Source organism: Lissotriton helveticus, chromosome 6 (assembly GCF_964261635.1).
Source record: "Lissotriton helveticus chromosome 6, aLisHel1.1, whole genome shotgun sequence".
In the NCBI taxonomy this organism is placed as follows: Eukaryota; Metazoa; Chordata; class Amphibia; order Caudata; family Salamandridae; genus Lissotriton; species Lissotriton helveticus.
In genome coordinates, this window is record NC_136067.1 from 81,982,192 (window position 1) to 82,003,113 (window position 20,922).

Consider the following 20,922-nt stretch of genomic DNA (forward strand, 5'->3'; position numbering starts at 1 on the left):
AAATATCTGTTCCCTATGCACCTGCTTTTCAAGATTGTTTTTTCATATGATAACAGACATGGGGCCATATGTAACAAGCCTTTTTCCCCGTTTGCCAACGGGCAGATTCTGATAATGGGAAAAAGCCTTTTGGGATGTATCATCCCAAAAGGCCATCGCAAAATAGAGAATCGCAAAATTTGCAATTCTCTATTTTGCGAATGCAATTAAGGAATTGCAAATTGTGATGCCTTAAATGCAATTCTGGAAGCACCAGAAATTTGCTATTTGGCCTCAAGGAATTGCAAATTACCACCAACTTCAAGTTGGTGGTAATTTACGAATTTCTTTAAAAAAAGCTCATTTTGATTTTTTGAAAAGTGCCATATGTCGTACATATAGGCCCTTAGGGCATGTATGTACACAAAATGTGCACACATGCATATTTCAGGGGTGCAACAGGGTGTCCTTTCGGAACCCTTGCAACCTTGAAATTGCATTCTTAATGTGAGATTATCTAATTGGTAATTGCAAATTGAGAATGTCTTCCCATTCATTCCTATGGGCCTCCTAGACCATAGGAATGAATGGGAAGGTATTCTTTATCTGCGAATCTCAATTTGCGATTTGCAAATAAGGAATATGTAGAATTCGCAACATTTTTAGCAAATCCTACATACATTGCATTTTGCGATTCCCTAATTGCAATTCACTAAAAATCGCAATTTTAGGATTGCACAACTCTTTATTGATACATTTAGCTCTTGGTGCATTTTCTGACCATGGAAACTTATTGCTGATTTAGTGTCTCGTAGCCGCATAACTGTTTTCAAAATATGTGAGAAGATCGATAATAAGATCTTATAAAAACCTTTTGGTATTGAACTTTAAATTAGAAAGGTACGTCATCATGCTACATTTCAGCATCAACTTAAGACGAAGGCAAGAGCGAGAAGAAGTGGCCTTCAACCGGTCACTGTTTATGCACCCGCCCTGCTGCGATGGGAAAGAGCCAACTTGCATTTTCATAACGAAAACATGGGTATGCTCTGCGAATTATCTCTGACACTCTTAAGAATAGGCTTGCTATTTACCGTTGTAGCTTAAGTTAACATAGTGCTTAGAAATAGCATGAGGGTGTTCGGAATACAGCATTCAATCATGTTAAGGTTCGCTTGCAGTTCCCGTTTTCCATGACCAATTTCTCTAAATTGCTTTTTATATTTTGTGTGGTTACAATTCACAGTGCTTTAGAGCTCATACACAGTGCCTACAAGTGGTAGATAAAGCCACATATTCAATAAGGTCTTAGGCTTACTTAATTGTGCATGAAATAAAAAAGTATACCGTCCTTGCATTCTGTGCAGCATGATATCAACTCGTAAGCGAAAGCTTGAAAATGAGAGGGGGTGAGAACAGAATAGAACAGTGAGAGCAAGAGCATTGAAACCTAAATTGTGTCTCTGCAATGAAGCCTTAAAACTGCAGGAGAAGTTAGTGCAACTAACCACACTGGTCGGGGTCTTTTGATGGCCCTTCTGAACGTTTACCCCAGCTGCCAAGATTGGTTACCAAACAAAACTAGAATGCTGATGTCCTTACTTGATGGCGTGTTCTAGAAGCTGAAGTCCAAAATGCCTCATGACAGGACATTCCCTTTTGTCTGCCAACTTCAACCCACAGGGGATACAGAACGGGCACTCCTCTTTAAATCCTTCGCACATCTAAACAGAAGAAAAAAAAAAGAAAAAAAAAAAAAAGGTTACAAGAATGCAAACAAAGTCTATAAGCAAAATACATAAACAAAGAAGCCCAACCTAACTTCTATGCTTCCGGTCTACATCTAAAGCGAGCAGATGTGCTCCAGTGGTCACATGACTGAAGACATTCAAAGATGCTGTATACTCCTCAGTAAAGGTTACAGCTTTCAAACCTTTGGGTACTCACTACAGAAACAAGCATTTGCAATGCAATTGGTCTCGCCTTTGGAACTTTAGATGGATTTAGCTATGCAGCACATTAGCCTGGGTGCTGAAACATCTACTGCTCTTTAACATGGAGGAAAAGTAAGCACCAAACTGCGTGACACGCCAGGTATGGGAACACATGGAAAGAAATATTGACTTTCAGTGGTAAACGGTATAGTCCAAAGCTCTGTTTTTAATATAATATCAGGGCCTTTGGTGGTCATATCACTGAAAATACAAGAGTTGAAAAAAGTATTATTGTCTAGGGGTGCTTGTAGAAGACAATTTCTATGGACTGGAATCTAGAGAATGCTAAAGTGGTTCTGGTATTTTACTGACATCGGAGGGTCGTTTTATATCAAGAAATCAAGAAAGTTAAATAGAGGCAGTTGCCAGAAAAATTAAACAAGCATTGGCATAGCCAATTGGTCTAGCTTTTGGGACTGTATAAGTATTTAGTTATGCAGCACAATATCCTTGGTGCAACAACAACTGTTGCATGGCTAAACTCTTACAAGGTCCCAAAGGTAAGACCTATTGGCTATGCCACTGCTTGTTTTCATGGTGCTTTGCAGTACAATCTGAAGGTCTATTGAGCGTTTAATGCCTGCCTGGTCGAATTTCGCCTTCCTAATATTATTCTGCCAAAGGTAATGCCCGCGCGCGGGCAGTCAGAGCCAAAGTGACTTGAATGGCTTTCCACTGCGCGTCCTTCAGCAGGGCTCCTGCACGGACGTTCGCGGGGTCTCTGCTCGAGCTCATGCTTCAGGTGCTCGGTTTGGTAAACCTTACTCAGAAGCTTGCTTGGCGGTCATGCCTGGTTAAAATATGCTAGCCTGTTTTCTTTATGTACCCGTGAGTAGAGAAGAACGTGGAGTGGTCACGCCCAATATTTCACACGTATGGAGTAAGGGGAGAATGACTGTCCCAGTACCCAATTCCCTGAGGTGAATGAATAGCGTGCTCATGCTTCAGAACTATGAACAGCTGTAGTTCTGGTTTTGGCCACTGGGTGGTATTAGTACTTTACTTTCAGAGGCAGACCATTGGCTTTTGAATAGTGCGCCTTTCGTTTACAATAGGACACAGTTGTGCATTAACCATCTGTACCCAATTAACGCGACCGCGAGACGGGTAAATGTAAACAAGCGTGGGCACGATAATTGGAAACAGATGACGCAGCTGCTCGCTCCCGCAAGGTGGATGCTGTACATGCACGAGTACTCATTAGAAACAGTGCAGCACATGCACGAGTTAGGCTCGACCTAAAAAAGAAAGTTCCACCACAGAAAGCAATTCTGGTCTTTTACTGACCTCTACTGGTTGTTTTCCATCATGACAGTTAAATACAGGCAGTTGAACAGAAAAAACAAGCATTGACATAGCTAATAGGTCTCACATTTGAGACCGTTGTGCTGCATAACTAAATACTTTTAAGGTCCCAAAGGCGAGACCTATTGGCTATGCCAATGCTTGTTTCTGATGAATTTGGGCAAGTGTAACGTGCTGGAGTTTACCTGGTGAAGAACAGGCAGTATATGCGGTATTTGGGAGAAAATTTAATTTTTCATTTTCTAGAGGAAAACATGGAATAGGAGGTATTTACCAAAGTGCACCATGTGATGTAGATCTTTACCTCTGCATTTTCTAGCCCATTTGGGTAATCCTGAGCCAAGTTGCAGCCTGTTTAGACGTCTTGGAAATTACAGGTTAAATATATCCATTGAGAATGGCAGTTTATTAAGAGTTAATTTAGGAAATAAAATAGTAGCATTTTGAGCTATTTTAGCGGTGACAGGCAACATACGGGTTCTGTCCATAACCAGATGTTTTGACAGCTCTGTTTGTTTCAGATACTGCCTGTACCCAGAATCCATTGTACTGAAGACCTGTCTATAATTGTGGGGATTGTGTTTCACTTCAGTGAGAATATAAAGGATTTGACTTGAGCGAGTCAGGAGCCCGGCGGAGGTTACCTCACTGCAGATAAATGTGCACCCAGGGGTCACGTTTGTCATTATTTCCAGTTTCCAAACCGTGTGCTTTTTTTGATGTGCTCATGGAAAGACTTGTGCTGACAAAGAGGCCTTGACGGAAACCTTCAAGCTGCAGCTCCGGGGATTCCGGCAAGAGTCCGGTGAGAGGAGGGCTGGGCGGCCGCGTGACCTGGGCACTTTCGGTGTGGTGGGGTGACGTTACTTCATCTCTACACACAATTGTCAGGGACAGACTGGAGAGGTGTTAAAGCGGTGTTCAGTGATATTCTGCAGCCAGTGCCCCAGCGAAGCTGTGCAAGTCTGCGGTTTGCTCATGGATGAACACGTGACATAAGATGCGTTCTTTTGCGCGCTTTGAGGTGTGGGCTGGTTGCTGAACCCTTTGCTCTTCTCTCAACTGGCTTTTTCAGGCTTCTTTTTGTAGCTGTAATTTTAGTTCTAAATTATAAAGTGGGACTGACCCCTCCTATGTTTTTTTCGACGTGTCTGGTGCACTTCATATTTATGGCAACTAGAGACCAGAGATCTTGATTTTAGTGGTAGGAAATTGCCAGTCTCTAAGAAGAACACCTGGAAGCGTAACAGCATTTTATCGTAAAAAAAGTGCTTGCTTTTGTGATAGCCGTTTATGTACACTTCACTGATTAAAATCTAAGACGAGGGGAAAAACTGTAGTGCCAGAAACACAAAACATAAACAAGCCCAGGAGTGGTGCGTGCACCGACCTAAACATATAGCCCCTGCGTGCCGCTGTTGGCATTTCACTGTTTGTAAGGGGAAAACAAGCACGCCGTGGCCAATTAAAACCAGATGGCTCTGCTGGCTCCCGAGAGCAAAACGCTCTGGGAGTAAATCTTTTAAAAGCTGGGACTTCCACACACCTTTGGCCAATTGCGTAATAAAGCCAGACGCAAAGGCCAATGGCGTGTGAGCCCCACATGCACAAGCTTTTAGCAAAGCTGAACTGATGGCAAGAGGTTGTTTTCCTAGTGAAATGCATACGCTGCGCTAGGCTCGAACTAAAAAGTCCATAAGCGAAAGCAGACAAGTCCTAGGGCTGATCTCCAGAGCCCACAAAGTACATACACATATAAGTATATACTTTAATATATACAAGAGGTCTGTGACCTATCAACCAAGCTTTAAAACTACATCTTCTTTCTTCATAATATAGGATAACCCAGCAAATATCAAGTAAACACAAATGCCACATCAACAAAAATCCAAGGAAGCATCTGCCAAAACTAAACCTTTGTCCAACTCCCTATCAGCAAATAGTAAGTCATGACAAATACAGAAGACAGCAAGCAGAAAAAGTCAACATCTCCAGGATAAAGCATAACAGTGGATTTCCAGGACTGCAAGAATGAAGCATGCTGGTGATTCATCTGTGTGCGTTAGTGTCTACTGATGGCGAACAGAAGGACACTTGAAGCTCCAGTGACACTTGGTGAATGAGCCAGTTTACAATAATTAGTTACTGGAAATTTTATGGACTGATTTTAGTCTCTTGGGCAAGCTGAGATGGTATTTGGGTTTGCCCAGGCCCTCTTGGGCTCTCTTGACCTGCCTACTGAACAGTAACCTACCTTTTATGTCGGCAAGATTGGTAAGTATGTTTGTAGGTAAGGATGTATGTAATTGATCTTAATGTAAATGTATTCAATGTGTGTGTATGCATATATAATTTCAGATGTGTAGATAGCAATAATGTTTTGCCAATAAGGTAGTCTACATTTTAAGTGCAAGGAATAGGTTTAAAGACATCTTAAAGAGCCTATGGAGAAAAGCAGGAGTCTAATGTGTTTGCTACTATATTTTGCAACACAGGAATGACCAAATGCTCCTAATAGCTCGTTAGGAGGACAGAGACAACACAGCTCTTGAATTTCACCAGTAGGACCTTGCACAAGGTAAATCTGCAACCACAATATAACCACTGCAGAAAAAGCAGGAAACAGAAAAGTCCTTCTCTAGACAATACACCACCAGCAACAGAAAAGTGACATTAAGCACATAGAAACTCCATTAGCTTTCAAAAATAAAAATTAAACCAAGGGACCCACAATAATACTGTACCTTTAACACAACTGCTAAACAAATGAAGCATCCAAACCTATATATTGCACCGAAATGGACTAAGGTGCATGCATCAAGGCCAGAAATGCTAACAGTTTCACAGCATGATCACACAAGAAAAGACTGCCAATCTCCAAGGTGGTATGGGATAATGGTTATCACCCAACGCTCATTTTCTCCCCTCTCTGCATTGTCCTGAACAACCACGGCATTTGGAGTCACACACTGACGCAGCTGGAAGCCTAAAAGTTCTACCTGTCAGAGACAGCACACCACGGTATTAAGTGTATCAAACAACCAGTAACAAACCTATTTCTGATCTGCAGATTAGAGTAGCATCACATACAAGCACAACAAGTTTTGAAGGAGGCACAAGCTGTATCTTAAATATAATATGACACATTTAAAAACAAAAAGAAATCAGTTAGTCTACCTCTGCTTTAGCAAGACAAACAGAAATCTCCTATCCTGGTTCTCGGGGCAACTAGCAAACAGTTTTCTTTCAATGCCATAGGAATAGTTGTGTTCCAGAGACAGATAATCTGGCCGAATTCCCTCACCACGCATACATCGCACGGTTAGCAGTCTGGTATTGTTCGCATATTTATTTATTAATTGATTTCAAAGTGAGAATTTCAACAAGCAATGCGGTCCACAGCACATAAAGACAAATAGCTTAAATACTATACATATACTCGTTTTTATGGTAAAGGCACACTGAGTAGTGGGATTGAACAGCCCAGAGTAGGTTGTACCATTAAACAACAAATTAGGCAAACCACCAAACATATACTGAACACAGACATTGCGGAGCTCTAGGAGCACCAAGGTGAATAACCAAAGTTACTTGAGGCCACCTTACAATGTTAGTAGGTGGGACTTTAAGACTGGTTTGAAAGGGGTAAAAAACTAAAATGGATTATGATTAGTCAAGAGTTTATTGCAGTAGCGGGGGCCAAGTAACTGAAATAAGCAAAAACTATGAGCCTGGGGAGAGACAGGGAGTGTTTAGTTGGGTAGGGCAAACGTTGCAGGGTGGGGGTAAGACATAACTATTAAACATTTATAAGAGTATGGTTCTAAATTTTTTTAAAAAAGCAAGTAGTTTAAATATAGTTCTTCTTTTGCTGATAATAGCAATAGTAGGGTATGTGGGTTCCTGTAAGGATTTTAGAAAGCGGTTTTGGCAAAATGTCGAACTTTGTCCCATGGTAGGGGTGAATAATGATGAAAAACAACTAGTAGGATATTGCTAGAAACTAACATGTTCAAAGTGCAGAGCACTGTATTTGCACTCTGACAGGGGGATGATGAACTAATTTTGTGAGTACCTGGTATCTAGGAGTACACCCTCAAGCACCAAATGGCCAGGAAATGTTATAAACAGGTTATGCACTATAGTAAAAACCCCTCGAAGATGAAACTTGAACATAATACAAACCATTCCAGAGAACACTTAGATTATACTGTTGCACAAATCAAGTCTCTGGCTCAGCTATACAAGGGTGGCTTTCCCACCCACGGGCGACACAAGTGTGTTTAGTTCAAGGCACCAACACTGAATGTGAAAGACCGGTTTCTGTAGCCCTTCCAGACTCCCATCCAATACACAGTTGAAGTGGGGTCAATCAATCAACATTTGTAGAGCGCACTAGTTACCCGTGAGGGTCTCAAGGCGCTGAGTGGAGGGGTGGGGGGGGGGTGGGGGGGGGGGTGAGGCGGAGGGGCTTACAGCTACTGCTCAAACAGCCAGGTCTTGTGGAGTCTCCTAAAGGTAAGCAGATCCTGGGTTTGTCGCAGTTGTGTCGGGAGGGTGTTCCATGTCTTAGCGGCGAGGAGAAGGACCTGACACCGGTGGAGGTCCTGTGGATGCGTGGGACGGTTGCAAGGGCGAAGTCGGTGAAGCGCAGCTGGTGGTTCGGGGTGTAGAAGGTGAGAAGTTTGATGCTGGTGTTGGAGAGTTCCTTTACGATGTTAAAGAGCTCTTTGCTGTTGTGTGCATTGTTGTCTATGCGTTCCTTGAAGGAGGTTCTTTTGGTGGCTCGGATGAGTTGGTGCTTGCGGCTGGCGTTCTTTAGGGCTGTGTGGTTGTCCTGTGTAATTTCGTGGCGCCACTTTCTCTCGAATCTTCGGCAAGTCCGCTTGGATTCCTGGAGGTCGGTGGTGAACCAGCTGGCCTCTGTGTCGGTGCGTCTGTTCAAGGGTTTTTTGATCGGGGCGAGGGTGTTGGCGCAGTGGTCGATCCGTTGTCTGAGGTTGCTGGCGACTACGTTCATGTCGGTGGTGTCTGTCGGTGGGTTTCGGGCGAGGGCGTTGATGAGCTGGTCTTAGGTGATCTTGTTCCAGCTGCGGTAGGGGATCCGTTGCGGGTGGTGGTTCGTGGTGAGTTTCTTGAAGGTGAAATGGACGCAGTGGTGGTCGTTCCAGTGGAGTTTGGTGGTATGGCTGAAGGTGACGTGGTTGCTGGTGGAGAGGATGGGGTCGAGCGTGTCTATTGCGACTTTACATTGACAAAGGATTCAGCGTTCGCAGTTCTATTGCGCATCACATACATGTGATTGCGAAGACTTACTGTTTGATCTGTCCTGTATTTCTCAAAAGGTTTAATGCTGGTAAGGTTTTCACAGGCGTTAAGACTCAGGCGTTTTATGAGAACTGAACGCAACGAGTGAGCGTATTCATGTATGTGATGCGCAATAGAACCGCGACCGCTGAATCCTTTGTCAATGTAAAGTCGTAATAGACCAATTGAACGGTAAACGGTAATTCATATCGTTCCTTTGCAGCTTCATAAAGAATTTCTACCACTTCGCTAAATCTCGTGAGTAATCAGCTTGCATGCTTGGTCCATCGTAGCCTGTTTATTTAACCCGTGGTACACACTCTGGGTATTCACACTTTTTTGTATATAACTTGATCACTCATTCTTTCAATAACTTGAACACTCGTTTGTTTAAAAAAACACAACGTGAACACACATCAGATCCACAATATAAATCACGTGTGCACACCATGGCAATAGGTTCACCTTGCATGTCTATTTTTGTATGTCTGGTATATGTTAATCATCATTCAGTTTTTGCTATGTATATGTCAATATCAATGTGTGCATTTATTCTGCCTAACAGAGCGGCTCCCTGAGGAAGAGCTCAATTGCTCGAAATGCATTGGAGCATTATGAAGTGTAATAATGTGGGAAATGCTGACCCAGTATGAAAATGCTTATTGAAAATACAACTAAGGATATCATGAGGAAATTTGAATGATAATCAATAAAAGCAAATAAGAATCAAATGAATATTGCATTTTGAATGTATGGAGAATATTTGAAAGTTCTCTGAAGAGAACCACAAAGGAGTGTGCATACATGGGGATGCAACCACATTTTTTGGAAGCACAATTTGTACTTAATACTGGGTTGAAAGGGTACCTGTTAACTTCAAAGACTTTCCGTTGAAGTCATCTCCACTTCAAGTGCATTTTAGGGTAGACGTACTGGGGCTCTGGCCCCCTCTAATCAGGCACTTTTGTACCTGTAACCAGACATCACTTGCTCTACATCTGCATATTGCCAGAAGGATCTGCTGTGTTACGAGGGTCTGCCACTCTGCTAACTGCTTTGCTGTGTTGGCCTGCTGATTGCTGAGCCGCATGAGGGACTGCCACTTTGCTACCTGCCTTGTGTTTTGGCCTGCTACCTGCTGCTATGCTTTGCTCAGTTGTTTTCCAGGGGCGTGCTGGCTTAACCCCCTTTTCTTAGAAGTCTCATGGCCATCAAAGACTACTTTTCTGCATTTGTTTCATCACCCTGCTGCAAGAACACTGTGTTAACAACCAGCACTCCACTTTGCACTAAGAAAAGACTGTTGTGTGATAACAGGCCTCGAAAACCCATGAAAATGTTACAAGACCTCCATAAACTGGTCTCAAATGATGTAATCATGGGATGATATTTTAATTCACTGAGCCGCAATTTTGTTCATTATCAAATATGTGAGCACCTTCAAATATGTGAGTTCAGCGTGTCTGCTGTACAGAAAACTCTTGTTTGATTTAATAGACTAAACGTTTGCTCAATATGCAACACAAGTCTAGCCACATATAGGCTACACATGACCCTGACTTGCCTATTAGTTAACTGCAAAAAGAACTATTGATGGACAGATTGCAGAACAATGTCATACATTCACCCCAGTACAGAGATCTGGGCCTAAATCCATCGTTTTTTTGCTCACCATGCCATTCCAGTTTGGACCCAGCCATATGCAAATCAGTCTTAACTCTAAACCCAATGGGAACAGTCCAGCCCGAACTGCCAGGCTGATTTGCACATGGCCATGTCTGAACTGGGGTGACGGAATGAGCTAAAGAATGATGATGGATTAAACTCAGATCAGTTGACTGGGGGTGAGTGCTTGCAATGTTCAACACTCTGTCCATCATACCCTTTGGTTTTGCTTTGTTCGCCCTAAGTTGGCAAGGTATGCCCAGACGTGGGTCCCTTGCTCACTTTGCCACTGGAATCAAGCTAGCCTGACTGATGACGGCTGATTAGCCAGAAACCAGTCCCAGGATGCTGGTTTCCAGTCCTGGGAAGACATGGCTTGGCAATTCGGGCAGGACAGTTCCCATGAGGAATAGGTTCAGACTGATTTGCATGTGGCCATGTCTGAACTGGGGTGGCGGAGTGAGCTAAAGAATGATGATGGATTAAACCCAGATCAGTTGACTGGGGGTGAGTGCTTCCAATGTTCAACACTCCGTCCATCATCCCCTTTGGTTTTTCTTAGTTAACTGCAGGGAGAGAAAAAAAAGTAAACCGCATTTTCCCGGATTAGCTAGGCAGAAATTTGTAAAAAGACAAACTGACATTTGACCTGTGTCCTTGTACCTTGTACAGAGAGCAAATGTGTCACGATAAAAGCAAGATTTACAGGCATATTGCTTATTCACTTTCTGAATAAGCAGAACATATGTTCCTTTCCAGCACAAGTTCACCTGCCAGAATGGACAAGTGAGTCCTAAAAATAGATCGACTTGATCAAATCTGACTCGCCGTAGTGAGGAGATTTTTCGAGGCTTGAATGATCAGTATTCGGCACTGCACCCAGAAAGAACACTTTGTGTTGACGATCAGCTCTGTGACAGAGAAGTGCCTTGTGTATTTACCCCAGCCTCACATTCCCTTGCCGATCCACAATAGAGACGGATTAGTGGCAGAGTGTCATTGCGCCCGCTATTGTTCTGTGGCGTTGAGGGTCGCCAAGGTAACTGTGAGCCCCTTCTCCAAGGTTGTCTGCGGGAGGCCGCTGCGCCCCAGGAAGGAGAGCCGGACCTCGGAAGCTCAGCCTTTGAGTATCTCCCCCACCCAACCCAATCAGCAACTCATCTGTAATGCGCTCGCCTCTCCAGTAACAAGGTACTGGGATTAACAGGGCCGTGGGATACCTATAGCAACACTGAATGCTCACAGGTAGCTGAAGTTATCAGTGTTCAATTGCGAGATCTGGGTGAGGACTTGTTGTACATGGACTTTGTCTCTTTCCCTTGGGTTTGTATTTCCTTGTTACTCTCTTGATGTCACAGTAATATTTCCTAGTGACATCATAGAATACTGGGGGTTTTGCCTGAGCCTAGTGACAGTTGAAGGCAGGCTGAGTGACAGGGAGCTCACTCCTGGTGGGGTCTCTTAATTACCATCATAAGAACTGGACCTGTAACTATCCTGAATAAATCAACTATAAATATATCCATGACTCCTGGACATCTTTTATATACAACATTTTGGCGACTTTTGGACATCTTCAAAGAACCTACTGCGTGCAAAAGAAGATTAAAGAACCTACAGCGTGCAAAGGAAAATTAAAATTTATCTACAGCGTACTTAAGGATAAATAAGGAATAAAATAAGGAACCTAAAATATACTGGAATTTATTCTACATAAAGAAATGAAACAGAACTACAAAAGAAAAACGACCTCACAGCTTTCAAGTAAGCCTCTGTTTAATTTATATTTTAAACCTCTCATTGACTATTACTTTACTTATATCCCAAGCAACGCCTTGCCAGGCCCCACCAGAGTCCGTTACCATCCGGACAGCCTGTTTCCCAAGGCGTCACTGTTAAAGTATTGAGAGGAAAGGCACATTTCTATATTACTGTCTGAACTAGCGTATTTATGTAACAGAGCATTGCTGAAAACGAGCGACTATTCTCAATTCGAAATTCGGCTTAAAATAATTATTGCAGTTGAATAATAAGTAAATGTAATAAACACTCAAGCGTGTAAAGACATCAGATTTTTACTGAAGAACAAATAACACTCGAATAACAAAGACATCAGCTGATTGAGATTAAAGGAAATTGACCGCGCATGTGTTTCCACTTTAATTAAAAACATGAGTTTAAAGCAGCGCACATTGTTTTACACTGCAAAGTCAACGTGAAAGACATGAAATACAATTTGAAAACAATACCCGAGTTATTCTACTGTGAATTTTGAATTATAGAATTTAAGTTTGCCTTAGCTTACCATTTATCAGCAGCCGTTTGTATCCCTCTGCATCGATCTGCTCTCCACAATGCCACTTTTATAAATGATGACGTAGTCGAATTTCCATGTGATTCAGCGGAGAAGCAACCGGCTCCATCCGTGATCGCCTATCCAGCCTCATTCCAGAGTTTTGAAGAAACCTGAGTACCTTCAGTATGTCATCGCGCAAAAGTAAACGTCACAGCGCGACGTGAACGGCCATTTTGTATTCAATATGTACTTTTGTTTCTATGGTAATGAGGCTACGGAAGCACAACGAAATTGAAAACACTTGCGTCACATCGAAAGGATTTAATAAACATTTCCTCGTATGTATGACGCAGAAAAGGAGCGCTTACACCTGAATATGCATGGAATCTTCAGAAAGCGCCTACAAACACAGCTAAATTAGTCCATTAACTGAGCTCAAGTAGCAAAGTGACAGAGGTGCATAGATCCTGGAAGCAGCGTCTCTTTTATTCTCACCTATTGTTACCTCCATCTCCTACGTTATACTTTTATATACTGTCTTCACTTTCAAGACCGGATAAGGTAACCAAATATCAGTGATTTTACGAAACTTTACTTGTTTTGAAACCGGAACTTTGTGATCACTTAGTGCCATCTACTGGAAGTTAATGGAACTTATATTTGCCTGCATTTTCGTTTTGAAGTAATATTCTGCACTATGTGGGACCTGATTAAAACTATAACTTCAAAGAGCGACGTGTTGGAACTGTGCTGTTTCTGATATCATCTTCCATTTTATACAAATGACTACGGTGACTACATTTATTATTTTAATTTGTTGTTTTAATCTTCTAACGTATGAGATGATTTCTCCTAATGCTTTTCTGCCCAAAATTTTTCAGCTGTAGCAGAATTGAGATCTAAACATATTTTAAAGCTTATTTCAGTTCTCTATATATTGCAGATTCTATAACAATGTGTTAACTTGTATATTATGCATTTATTGAAATTAGTGCATTTTTCTAGTTGCAATCCTGGGTGAGTGTATCCCTGCAACTTGTTTTAGAGTGAAAGTATCCTTTAAAATTTTTGAAATTTACGGGTTAAGGATTTCTTGTAAACCCTGTTAAGTTATAGTTGCATTCCTGGGTGAGTGTATCCCTGCAACTTGTTTTAGGATGAGTATATCCATTTAAATTCTTGAAATTCGATAAGGGTGAGTGTATCCCTGACATGATATATATGAAGGGTAAATATATCCCTAGTTATACTTTAAGGGTGAGAGCATCCCCAATATGATATTTATGTAGAATGAATACATCCTTTTCATATAATTTCTACACGTGTAATTCCTGCAGGTCGTTTTCGTGTTACGTTATTGACATTTAATGTTGAGTAATTGATGGGTGAGTTTATACCCTTTAACAGTAAGTACGTGTGACTAAATGTATTCCACGGATTATTTCCTGGTTGAGTGATTGTTGGGTGAGTGTAACCCTTCATTCATGTCTTTTTATTCTTCTGAACTTTCTATATTCCTGTAATTTGGTGTTTAGTCTCCTGCCTCTACTCTTCGTGCTGGTTCACCTGTGTTTTGGCGGATTCTTTTTCACTAGATACCGGAGACGTCTGGTATTCTTTTTCTTGTGTTTTTCATTAATTTCTTGTATGTTTCTTGCTTTTAACCATTATTAGGAAGAAGGTGGTGGTGTGCGTTACCTCATTAGTGGTATTTGTGTCTTCCTTGTTCTTTCACTCCTCTTCCTTCTTATTACTTCTTATATGTTCGTATCTTCTTGTTGGGCGACATAGTTTATTTACTTATTTAACAATGATATCAGTTTGTAATAATTGTTTCTGTTTGCTTATTTAATAATTATATTAGTTTGTATCTATTTGTTAAATTCCCTAAAGAAAGGAGATATGTTGTACATGGACTTTGTCTCTTTCCCTTGGGTTTGTATTTCCTTGTTACTCTCTTGATGTCACAGTAATATTTCCTAGTGACATCATAGAATACTCGGGGTTTTGCCTGAGCCTAGTGACAGTTGAAGGTAGGCTGAGTGACAGGGAGGTCACTCCTGGTGGGGTCTCTTAATTACCATCATAAGAACTGGACCTGTAACTATCCTGAATAAATCAACTATAAATATATCCATGACTCCTGGACATCTTTTATATACAACAGGACTCTTGTACTTTCGATCTGTTGGGCCCTGTGTTTTACAACCCCTTTCCCTTGTAAACGTATATCCCAGACTGGTGGAGCCCTACTCCCCACCCGAGCCTCTAACCCAGATGTCTTCAAACGTTTTAATGCTGCACTCTACCCCGTGGAAAAAATAAATCAATCAGGGCCCCATTAGAATTTTTTTTCAATTATTCCATTAAATGGGCAATGTTTAAATATGTATAGAGTTAATTAAACATTGCAGTTAAGTTCTGCTACCGTTTTGAAAATGCAATCAAATACATGATTGCCAAACGAGTTGTTCTGGTCAGACAGGACGTACTAACTTTATAAAAGTATCCACAGTGTAAATATTAGAAATGGGGGTGGAGGCCTCGGGGGGGGCGTGACGAGTGGTGAGAGTGCCGGGGGGGGGGTCCCGGGGCCGCTCTGCCGGGCTGCTCTGCGTCCCGGAGAGACAGCTCGCCCGCCCACCCGCTCCTGCGGAGAAGACGCGGCCCGCCTGCCCACCGGCTCCTGCGGAGGAGACACGGCCAGAGAGACTGTCGGAGCCCCGAGCGAGGGAGGAGTCGGGGGATTTCCTCGGGCCTGGGCAGGATCGAGGGAGGCCTGGGGGCACAAGGGGCCTAAGTTGAAGGGACTTCTGCTTTCTCCCCCCCCACCCCCCAGCACCAGAGAGAGACCCGGTGGGCCTTGCTCCCCTCCTCCCCCCCCCTCTTGCTTGGGGGGGGGGTTGCGGACTGAGAGGCCCTGGCGGAAGATGAACTAGGGTTATTTATTGCTGCCATAGTGAGGCCACAGCTCTGGCCAGGGGCACACAACGGATCTTTCAGTGAACTTCAGCGCAGCATGGAGAGGTGAATGGGATCCCTGAGCCCATTGAGCTGCGGTGGGGGCACGCCAACTCGCCTGCAATATTCCCGCTCTGGAGTGTTATGAGCTGTATGGACGAAAGGGGACTTGACAGAGCATAGTGGACACAACCTGGTGTGCTTCTTATCTGGTCCAGCTGGAATTGGCCTGCTGGGGGTGCGGGGCTCCTCGTTTGCTTCCCACCCTCCCCCCTCCCCTCCTGTGGGGATACAGAGACTGGTTTTAACAAGGGGCCAGGGCGAGTGTATTGCTGAGAGGCTGGTGAGCGGCTGCTACTGAAGAGATTCTCTGAGGGGGGACCTGGCAGTGGTGGGCCACGGTGAGGGGCTGATTCGGCATCAGGTTAGAGCAGTCACTGCAAGTCTGTGGCCTACGGAAGAGCATCATGGGCAAGAAGGACAAGGATCCCAAACCCCCCGGCAGGGAACACTGGATCGTTATACCACAGCGGTCCCCCAGCCGGGCAGGGACCCGGCGGTTGCACGCTCGGACACAGCCCTCCTGATGAATGCATGATGAGGCCCTTGAGAATAAGATCAGGGAGGTGGGTACAGAAGTAACGCTCCTACGGCAAGACCTCCGGAATCTCGCGGAAAGGGCAACGGAGTCAGAAAAGAGACTGGGGGAAGCGGAGGACACTATACAAGATATGAGGAAAGGTATGGCGGAGCTCCAGTCATCCCATAAGCAGCTGCTGTGGAAGGTGGACGATGCAGAAAACAGGGCAAGACGCAACAACCTCCGCTTTGAGGGCTTTAGGGAAGGAATTGAAGGTACAAACATGGCGGAATTCCTGCACTGTTTCATCATAGAAAGAGCTCATAGAGCGCTGCTGGCAAAACCACCGGCGGGAGCAAGACCTCGGCCAGTAATTGCTTGTTTTTTGAATTTTTTGGATAGAGATATGATCCTAAGGGAAGCTAGAAAACTTGGGGAAATCTGTCTAAACAATGCCCAAATAATGATCTTCTCGGAATACAGTCAGGAGGTACAGGGACAGAGACGCTCTTATGACTCGGTAAAAGCGAAACTGAGGGACCTCCGAATCCAGTACATGCTGTTATTCCCGGCAAGGCTAGGACGCACTTTTTTCAAACACCGGAAGAGGTGTGGCAATGGCTGGAAGAGCGCCCTCCGTCAACAAGACACGTGAATGGGGCTCAGATGTCAGGGGGTGCCAAAAATCGCAGAGGTCGCGACAGAGACGTGGAAGCCGAAACCCTGGTGCGACCCCATACCTGGACCTGCACGGCGGAGGCGTAGGAGTACTGCCTCCATGGACTTTAACTGGCCGACGGGATCCCGTTTCCACTGCTTGGCGGAAAAAGCACAATCAGAGGGGGAGGAAGATCCTCAGTGTTCCTCGTCTGAGGGGGAGGAGTCGGGCAGACACTCGTTGCACCCCTTGGAATCGGCGATAAAAGCGTTAGAGACTGTGGCATCTCAGGGGGACACCCCGGACTCTAATTCGTAATGCAGGGACCGAACTGGCTGACCAACCAATGGGTACGTTTGCATGGCGCACGTAAGTCGGATACCCCTTCTTGTTTGTTTTATTCTTTTGGTCTAATTCCTATACTGTTATCGCTTGCTCTTGTTTATACCTTTAGATGTTGTTCTTAAAGGTTTAGAGCGGGCCTCTCATATTTTGAGGGGTTGAGACTGGGTGGGCGACAGACCTTCACCCGAAAAGCTTACTCTCTACCAGTCGGCTAGAGATGGGTCTGCAGGAGAGAGGGAGGTGGGGAGGGGGGAGATTTAACTTGTTTTTGGGGAGGGTAGGGGGGGGGGAAGGATTGGATGGGAGTTGGATGGGGATTACAGTCAAGTTTTTTTAGGCATGTCACTGACGAGAATAGTCCATACAGTTGCGTACCACACACCCGACACCTGCTATCCCACAAGCGTTTCATGAATGATGTCCCCTACAGTGAGGGGTAGCCCCCAGACGGTTGTGCAAGTCAGGGGAGGTGTCAAAATCCTAAAATGGAACGTGAACGGCCTGGGCAATAAGATAAAGAGGGGGTTGGTCATGTCCTACATGAGGAGGGTAGGCCCAGACATAGTCCTCTTACAGGAGACCCACCTACAGGGTACGCGGCGTGGCTTCCTGGTGAGGGGGGCATATAAGTTTCTGGCCCACGCGGGGTACAAGTCAGGTTATAGAGGGGTTGCTATCCTGATCAAGAAATCCCCCCCTTTTGTAGATACTCCGACATGGACGGACCCACAGGGGACGTATGTAGGGATAACAGGGACAGGGGGCGCCGGAAGATCACGATCATCTCCGTATACGCACCACCGAAATTACAACCTAGAACCCTGACTGGTCTAGCTGATATCCTACTGAATACACCGGGTACACTTCACGTGGTGGGCGGGGACTTCAATGATGTTATGTCCTCCACATTAGATAGGTCTAGGGACCGGCATGACGACCAGGTAGTGACCCCTCTGGCAAGGACGATTGACACACTTGGACTGATGGATGTCTGGCAGTGGCTACACCCGGACGTCAGAACTTATTCATATTTCTCAGGGGCCCACAGGGTGTACTCCAGATTAGATTATGTCTTCCTTCCTCGCCATGTCCTCAGCGTTGAGGATGTGGCAGAGTACCAAGTGCGAGGAATTTCGGATCAATCACCTCTTTTGGTGAGACTTGGGGGGAGCCTCGAGGCAGGAGGCAGGGTGTGGCGTTTGACGGCATGGGATCTTCATAACAAGGACTTGCTACGGGGTCTTAGGGCGGATACGAAGGTATACTTTGCAGATAATCTAGGATCGGTCCAATCGGGGGTGATTTTATGGGAAGCATTTAAGACTTATGCGAGAAAGAGCCCAGAGCAGGATAAAATGGGAAAAAAGGAAGGTACAGGATGAACTGCAGACTCCGGAAGCTCGTATCCTGGAGCTGGAGCGGCATGTGGCAGACAGTAACGTGCAGACTCTTAGAGTATTGGTGGACACACAGCGACAGTATAAGGCCCTAGTGACAGAGGAAGCTAAAACTCAGGCACAGGCAACCCTTCACAGACTATATGACGTAGGGGATAAGTCTGGGAAGCTCCTGGCGTGGTTGAGCCGTAGAGAGCAGGAAGCACATTGGGTGGAAAAAGTGACTGACAGGCAGGGCCAACTTAGGCGGACGGATGCCCAAATAGTACAGGCATTTGCCGAATACTACGAGAATTTTTACTAGGCCAGAGACCTGGCAGCGACAGCAGATGTAACGCTCTACCTAGACAGCATTGAGACCCCCGTACTACCGGAAGAAGATCAGTTAAGCCTGGAAGAGGAGATAACTATCACAGAGATCAAAGAGGCCCTAGTGAGACTACGCCCGGGGAAATCCCCAGGCCCAAATGGATTCCCTGCTGAATTATTTAAAAAGACGGCAGATTTACTCAGCGGCCACCAGCTGGCCCTGTTCTCGGGGGCGGTCCAAGAGGGCATGCTACCGCCGGACCTTCGTATGGCCACAATTATTCCTATCCACAAGCAGGGTAAACCTCCCGAGGATTGTGCGTCATATCGCCCTATTTCACTTCTGAATGTGGAGGTCAAACTCCTGGCGACGATTTTGGCGCTTCGGCTAAGACGGGTAATCCCGGATCTGGTGCACTTGGATCAGATTGGCTTCCTGCCAGACAGGGCAACCAGGTTAAATCTGAGGAGAACATATAACTGGCTGATGGAGGTGTGTGACCGACAGGATACCCACATGTTCCGGTCTTTGGACGCGGAAAAAGCGTTCGACGCAGTTCACTGGCCCTTCCTTGAGGGAGTACTGACCAAGTTCAGGTTTGGGCCCAAGTTCAGAAAGTGGGTGAACCTTCTATATACAGATGCCAGAGCAAGGGTGAGGGTTAGCGGGGTGCAATCAGCGGACTTCCCTATATGGAGGGGGACGCGGCAGGGGTGCCCCCTCTCGCCGCTACTATTCGCCCTTACCATAGAGATTGTGGCGTGTGAAATAAGACAGGAAAGTGGGATACGGGGTTTAAAATTGCACAGACGGATACGTCAGAGGAGTAAATATCGCTTTATGCGGATGACATCCTCCTATACGTTACCCACCCAACTGTTTCGATCCTACTGCTATTTACCCTACTAGGCCGGTACGGCTCTTATTCAGGGTACATGATTAATTGGCACAAATCGATTCTGTATAGCCCCAGAGAGGGGGAGGTGTGGCCCCCCTTGCCCGGCCCTCTTCGGGTCACAGATGAAGGGTTTACATATCTGGGGGTATATGTGACAAGGGATAAAACTATCTCCTATCAGAAAAACATACATCTAGTACTCACTAATTTTGTCAATGATGCAAGTAGATGGAAGACACTCCCACTTACGATTCTAGGCCGTGCTGCAATGTTCAAAATGATAACGTTGCCGCGGTTTCTTTATGCCCTACAGAATGAATATTTCCCTCTTCCCCGACAGGTTTTTAAAGACACAAACGCCAAGCTTCGGTAATTGCTCTGGTTAGGGAAGCAATCCAGGATAGCCCTAGAGACGTTGCAGAGGAATCGGTATAATGGGGGAATCTCCTTGCCAAATATTGAAGCGTAATATTGGGCAGAAGACTTATCGCCGATAAATTACTGGCTTCCCTAATCGGCAGATCACCCCACGTATAGACTGGAGAGAAGGATGATGGCTCAACGCACCTGTTTGCATTATATCTATGGGGGTAGAAGGAAAGAGAGACTTCTCTCAGCAACACAGGTTTCAGTGAAGGTGTGGGGGAGGGCGACCAAGGCGTTTGGCTGGACTCACAAACCTACGAAACAGACCTCGATATGGCACTGTGCATGGCTAAAGGAGTTGCATAAGTTGAGGGGGTTTAAAAGGTGGGATGACATTGGCATTTCTGTACTGGGGGACTTGTTGAAAAGGGAAGAGTTGAAGTCCTTCCAGGCGCTGAGGGTGGAACATGGGCTGCATCACACCCAATACTTGAAATATGTGCAGCTGGGTAATGAGTGGAGGGCAGAGAAGGCGCGCTCATGTCCCCTTCCAGAGTATGCCCCGCTTTGAGGGCCGTCTGCTGTAGGAGCACGTCCCGAGCAAATTAGTCTCTCCGACCTATAAAACTTTGATTAATAATAAGCCAGATGGACTGGTGAAATTGAGAGAAGCATGGGAACTAAACTTGGGGGAAATGGACACGCTTGACTGGGAGACGGCCCTGATGCACCCCAGGGAAGTTGCAATAAAGTCCCGCCTTAGGCTCATTTAATATAACATTTTGCATAGGAGTTATTATGATAGGCAGCGACTGCACAGAATGGGGCGTGCTAGTGATACTAACTGTCTGAGATGTGGGC

The 20,922-nt window shown here is 44.9% G+C and overlaps 1 protein-coding gene across 2 annotated transcripts in view; it reads right to left on the bottom strand.

Annotated features, from left to right (window-relative positions):
* Positions 1 to 20,922, bottom strand: part of LOC144762250 (exportin-5-like) — a 1,106,737-nt gene that overhangs the window by 897,011 nt on the left and 188,804 nt on the right. For both annotated transcript variants that reach the window (XM_078647393.1, XM_078647392.1), the window contains exon 2: positions 1,582 to 1,703. In XM_078647393.1, the coding sequence (XP_078503519.1) occupies positions 1,582 to 1,703 (122 nt within the window). The remainder of the gene's footprint in view (positions 1 to 1,581; positions 1,704 to 20,922) is intronic.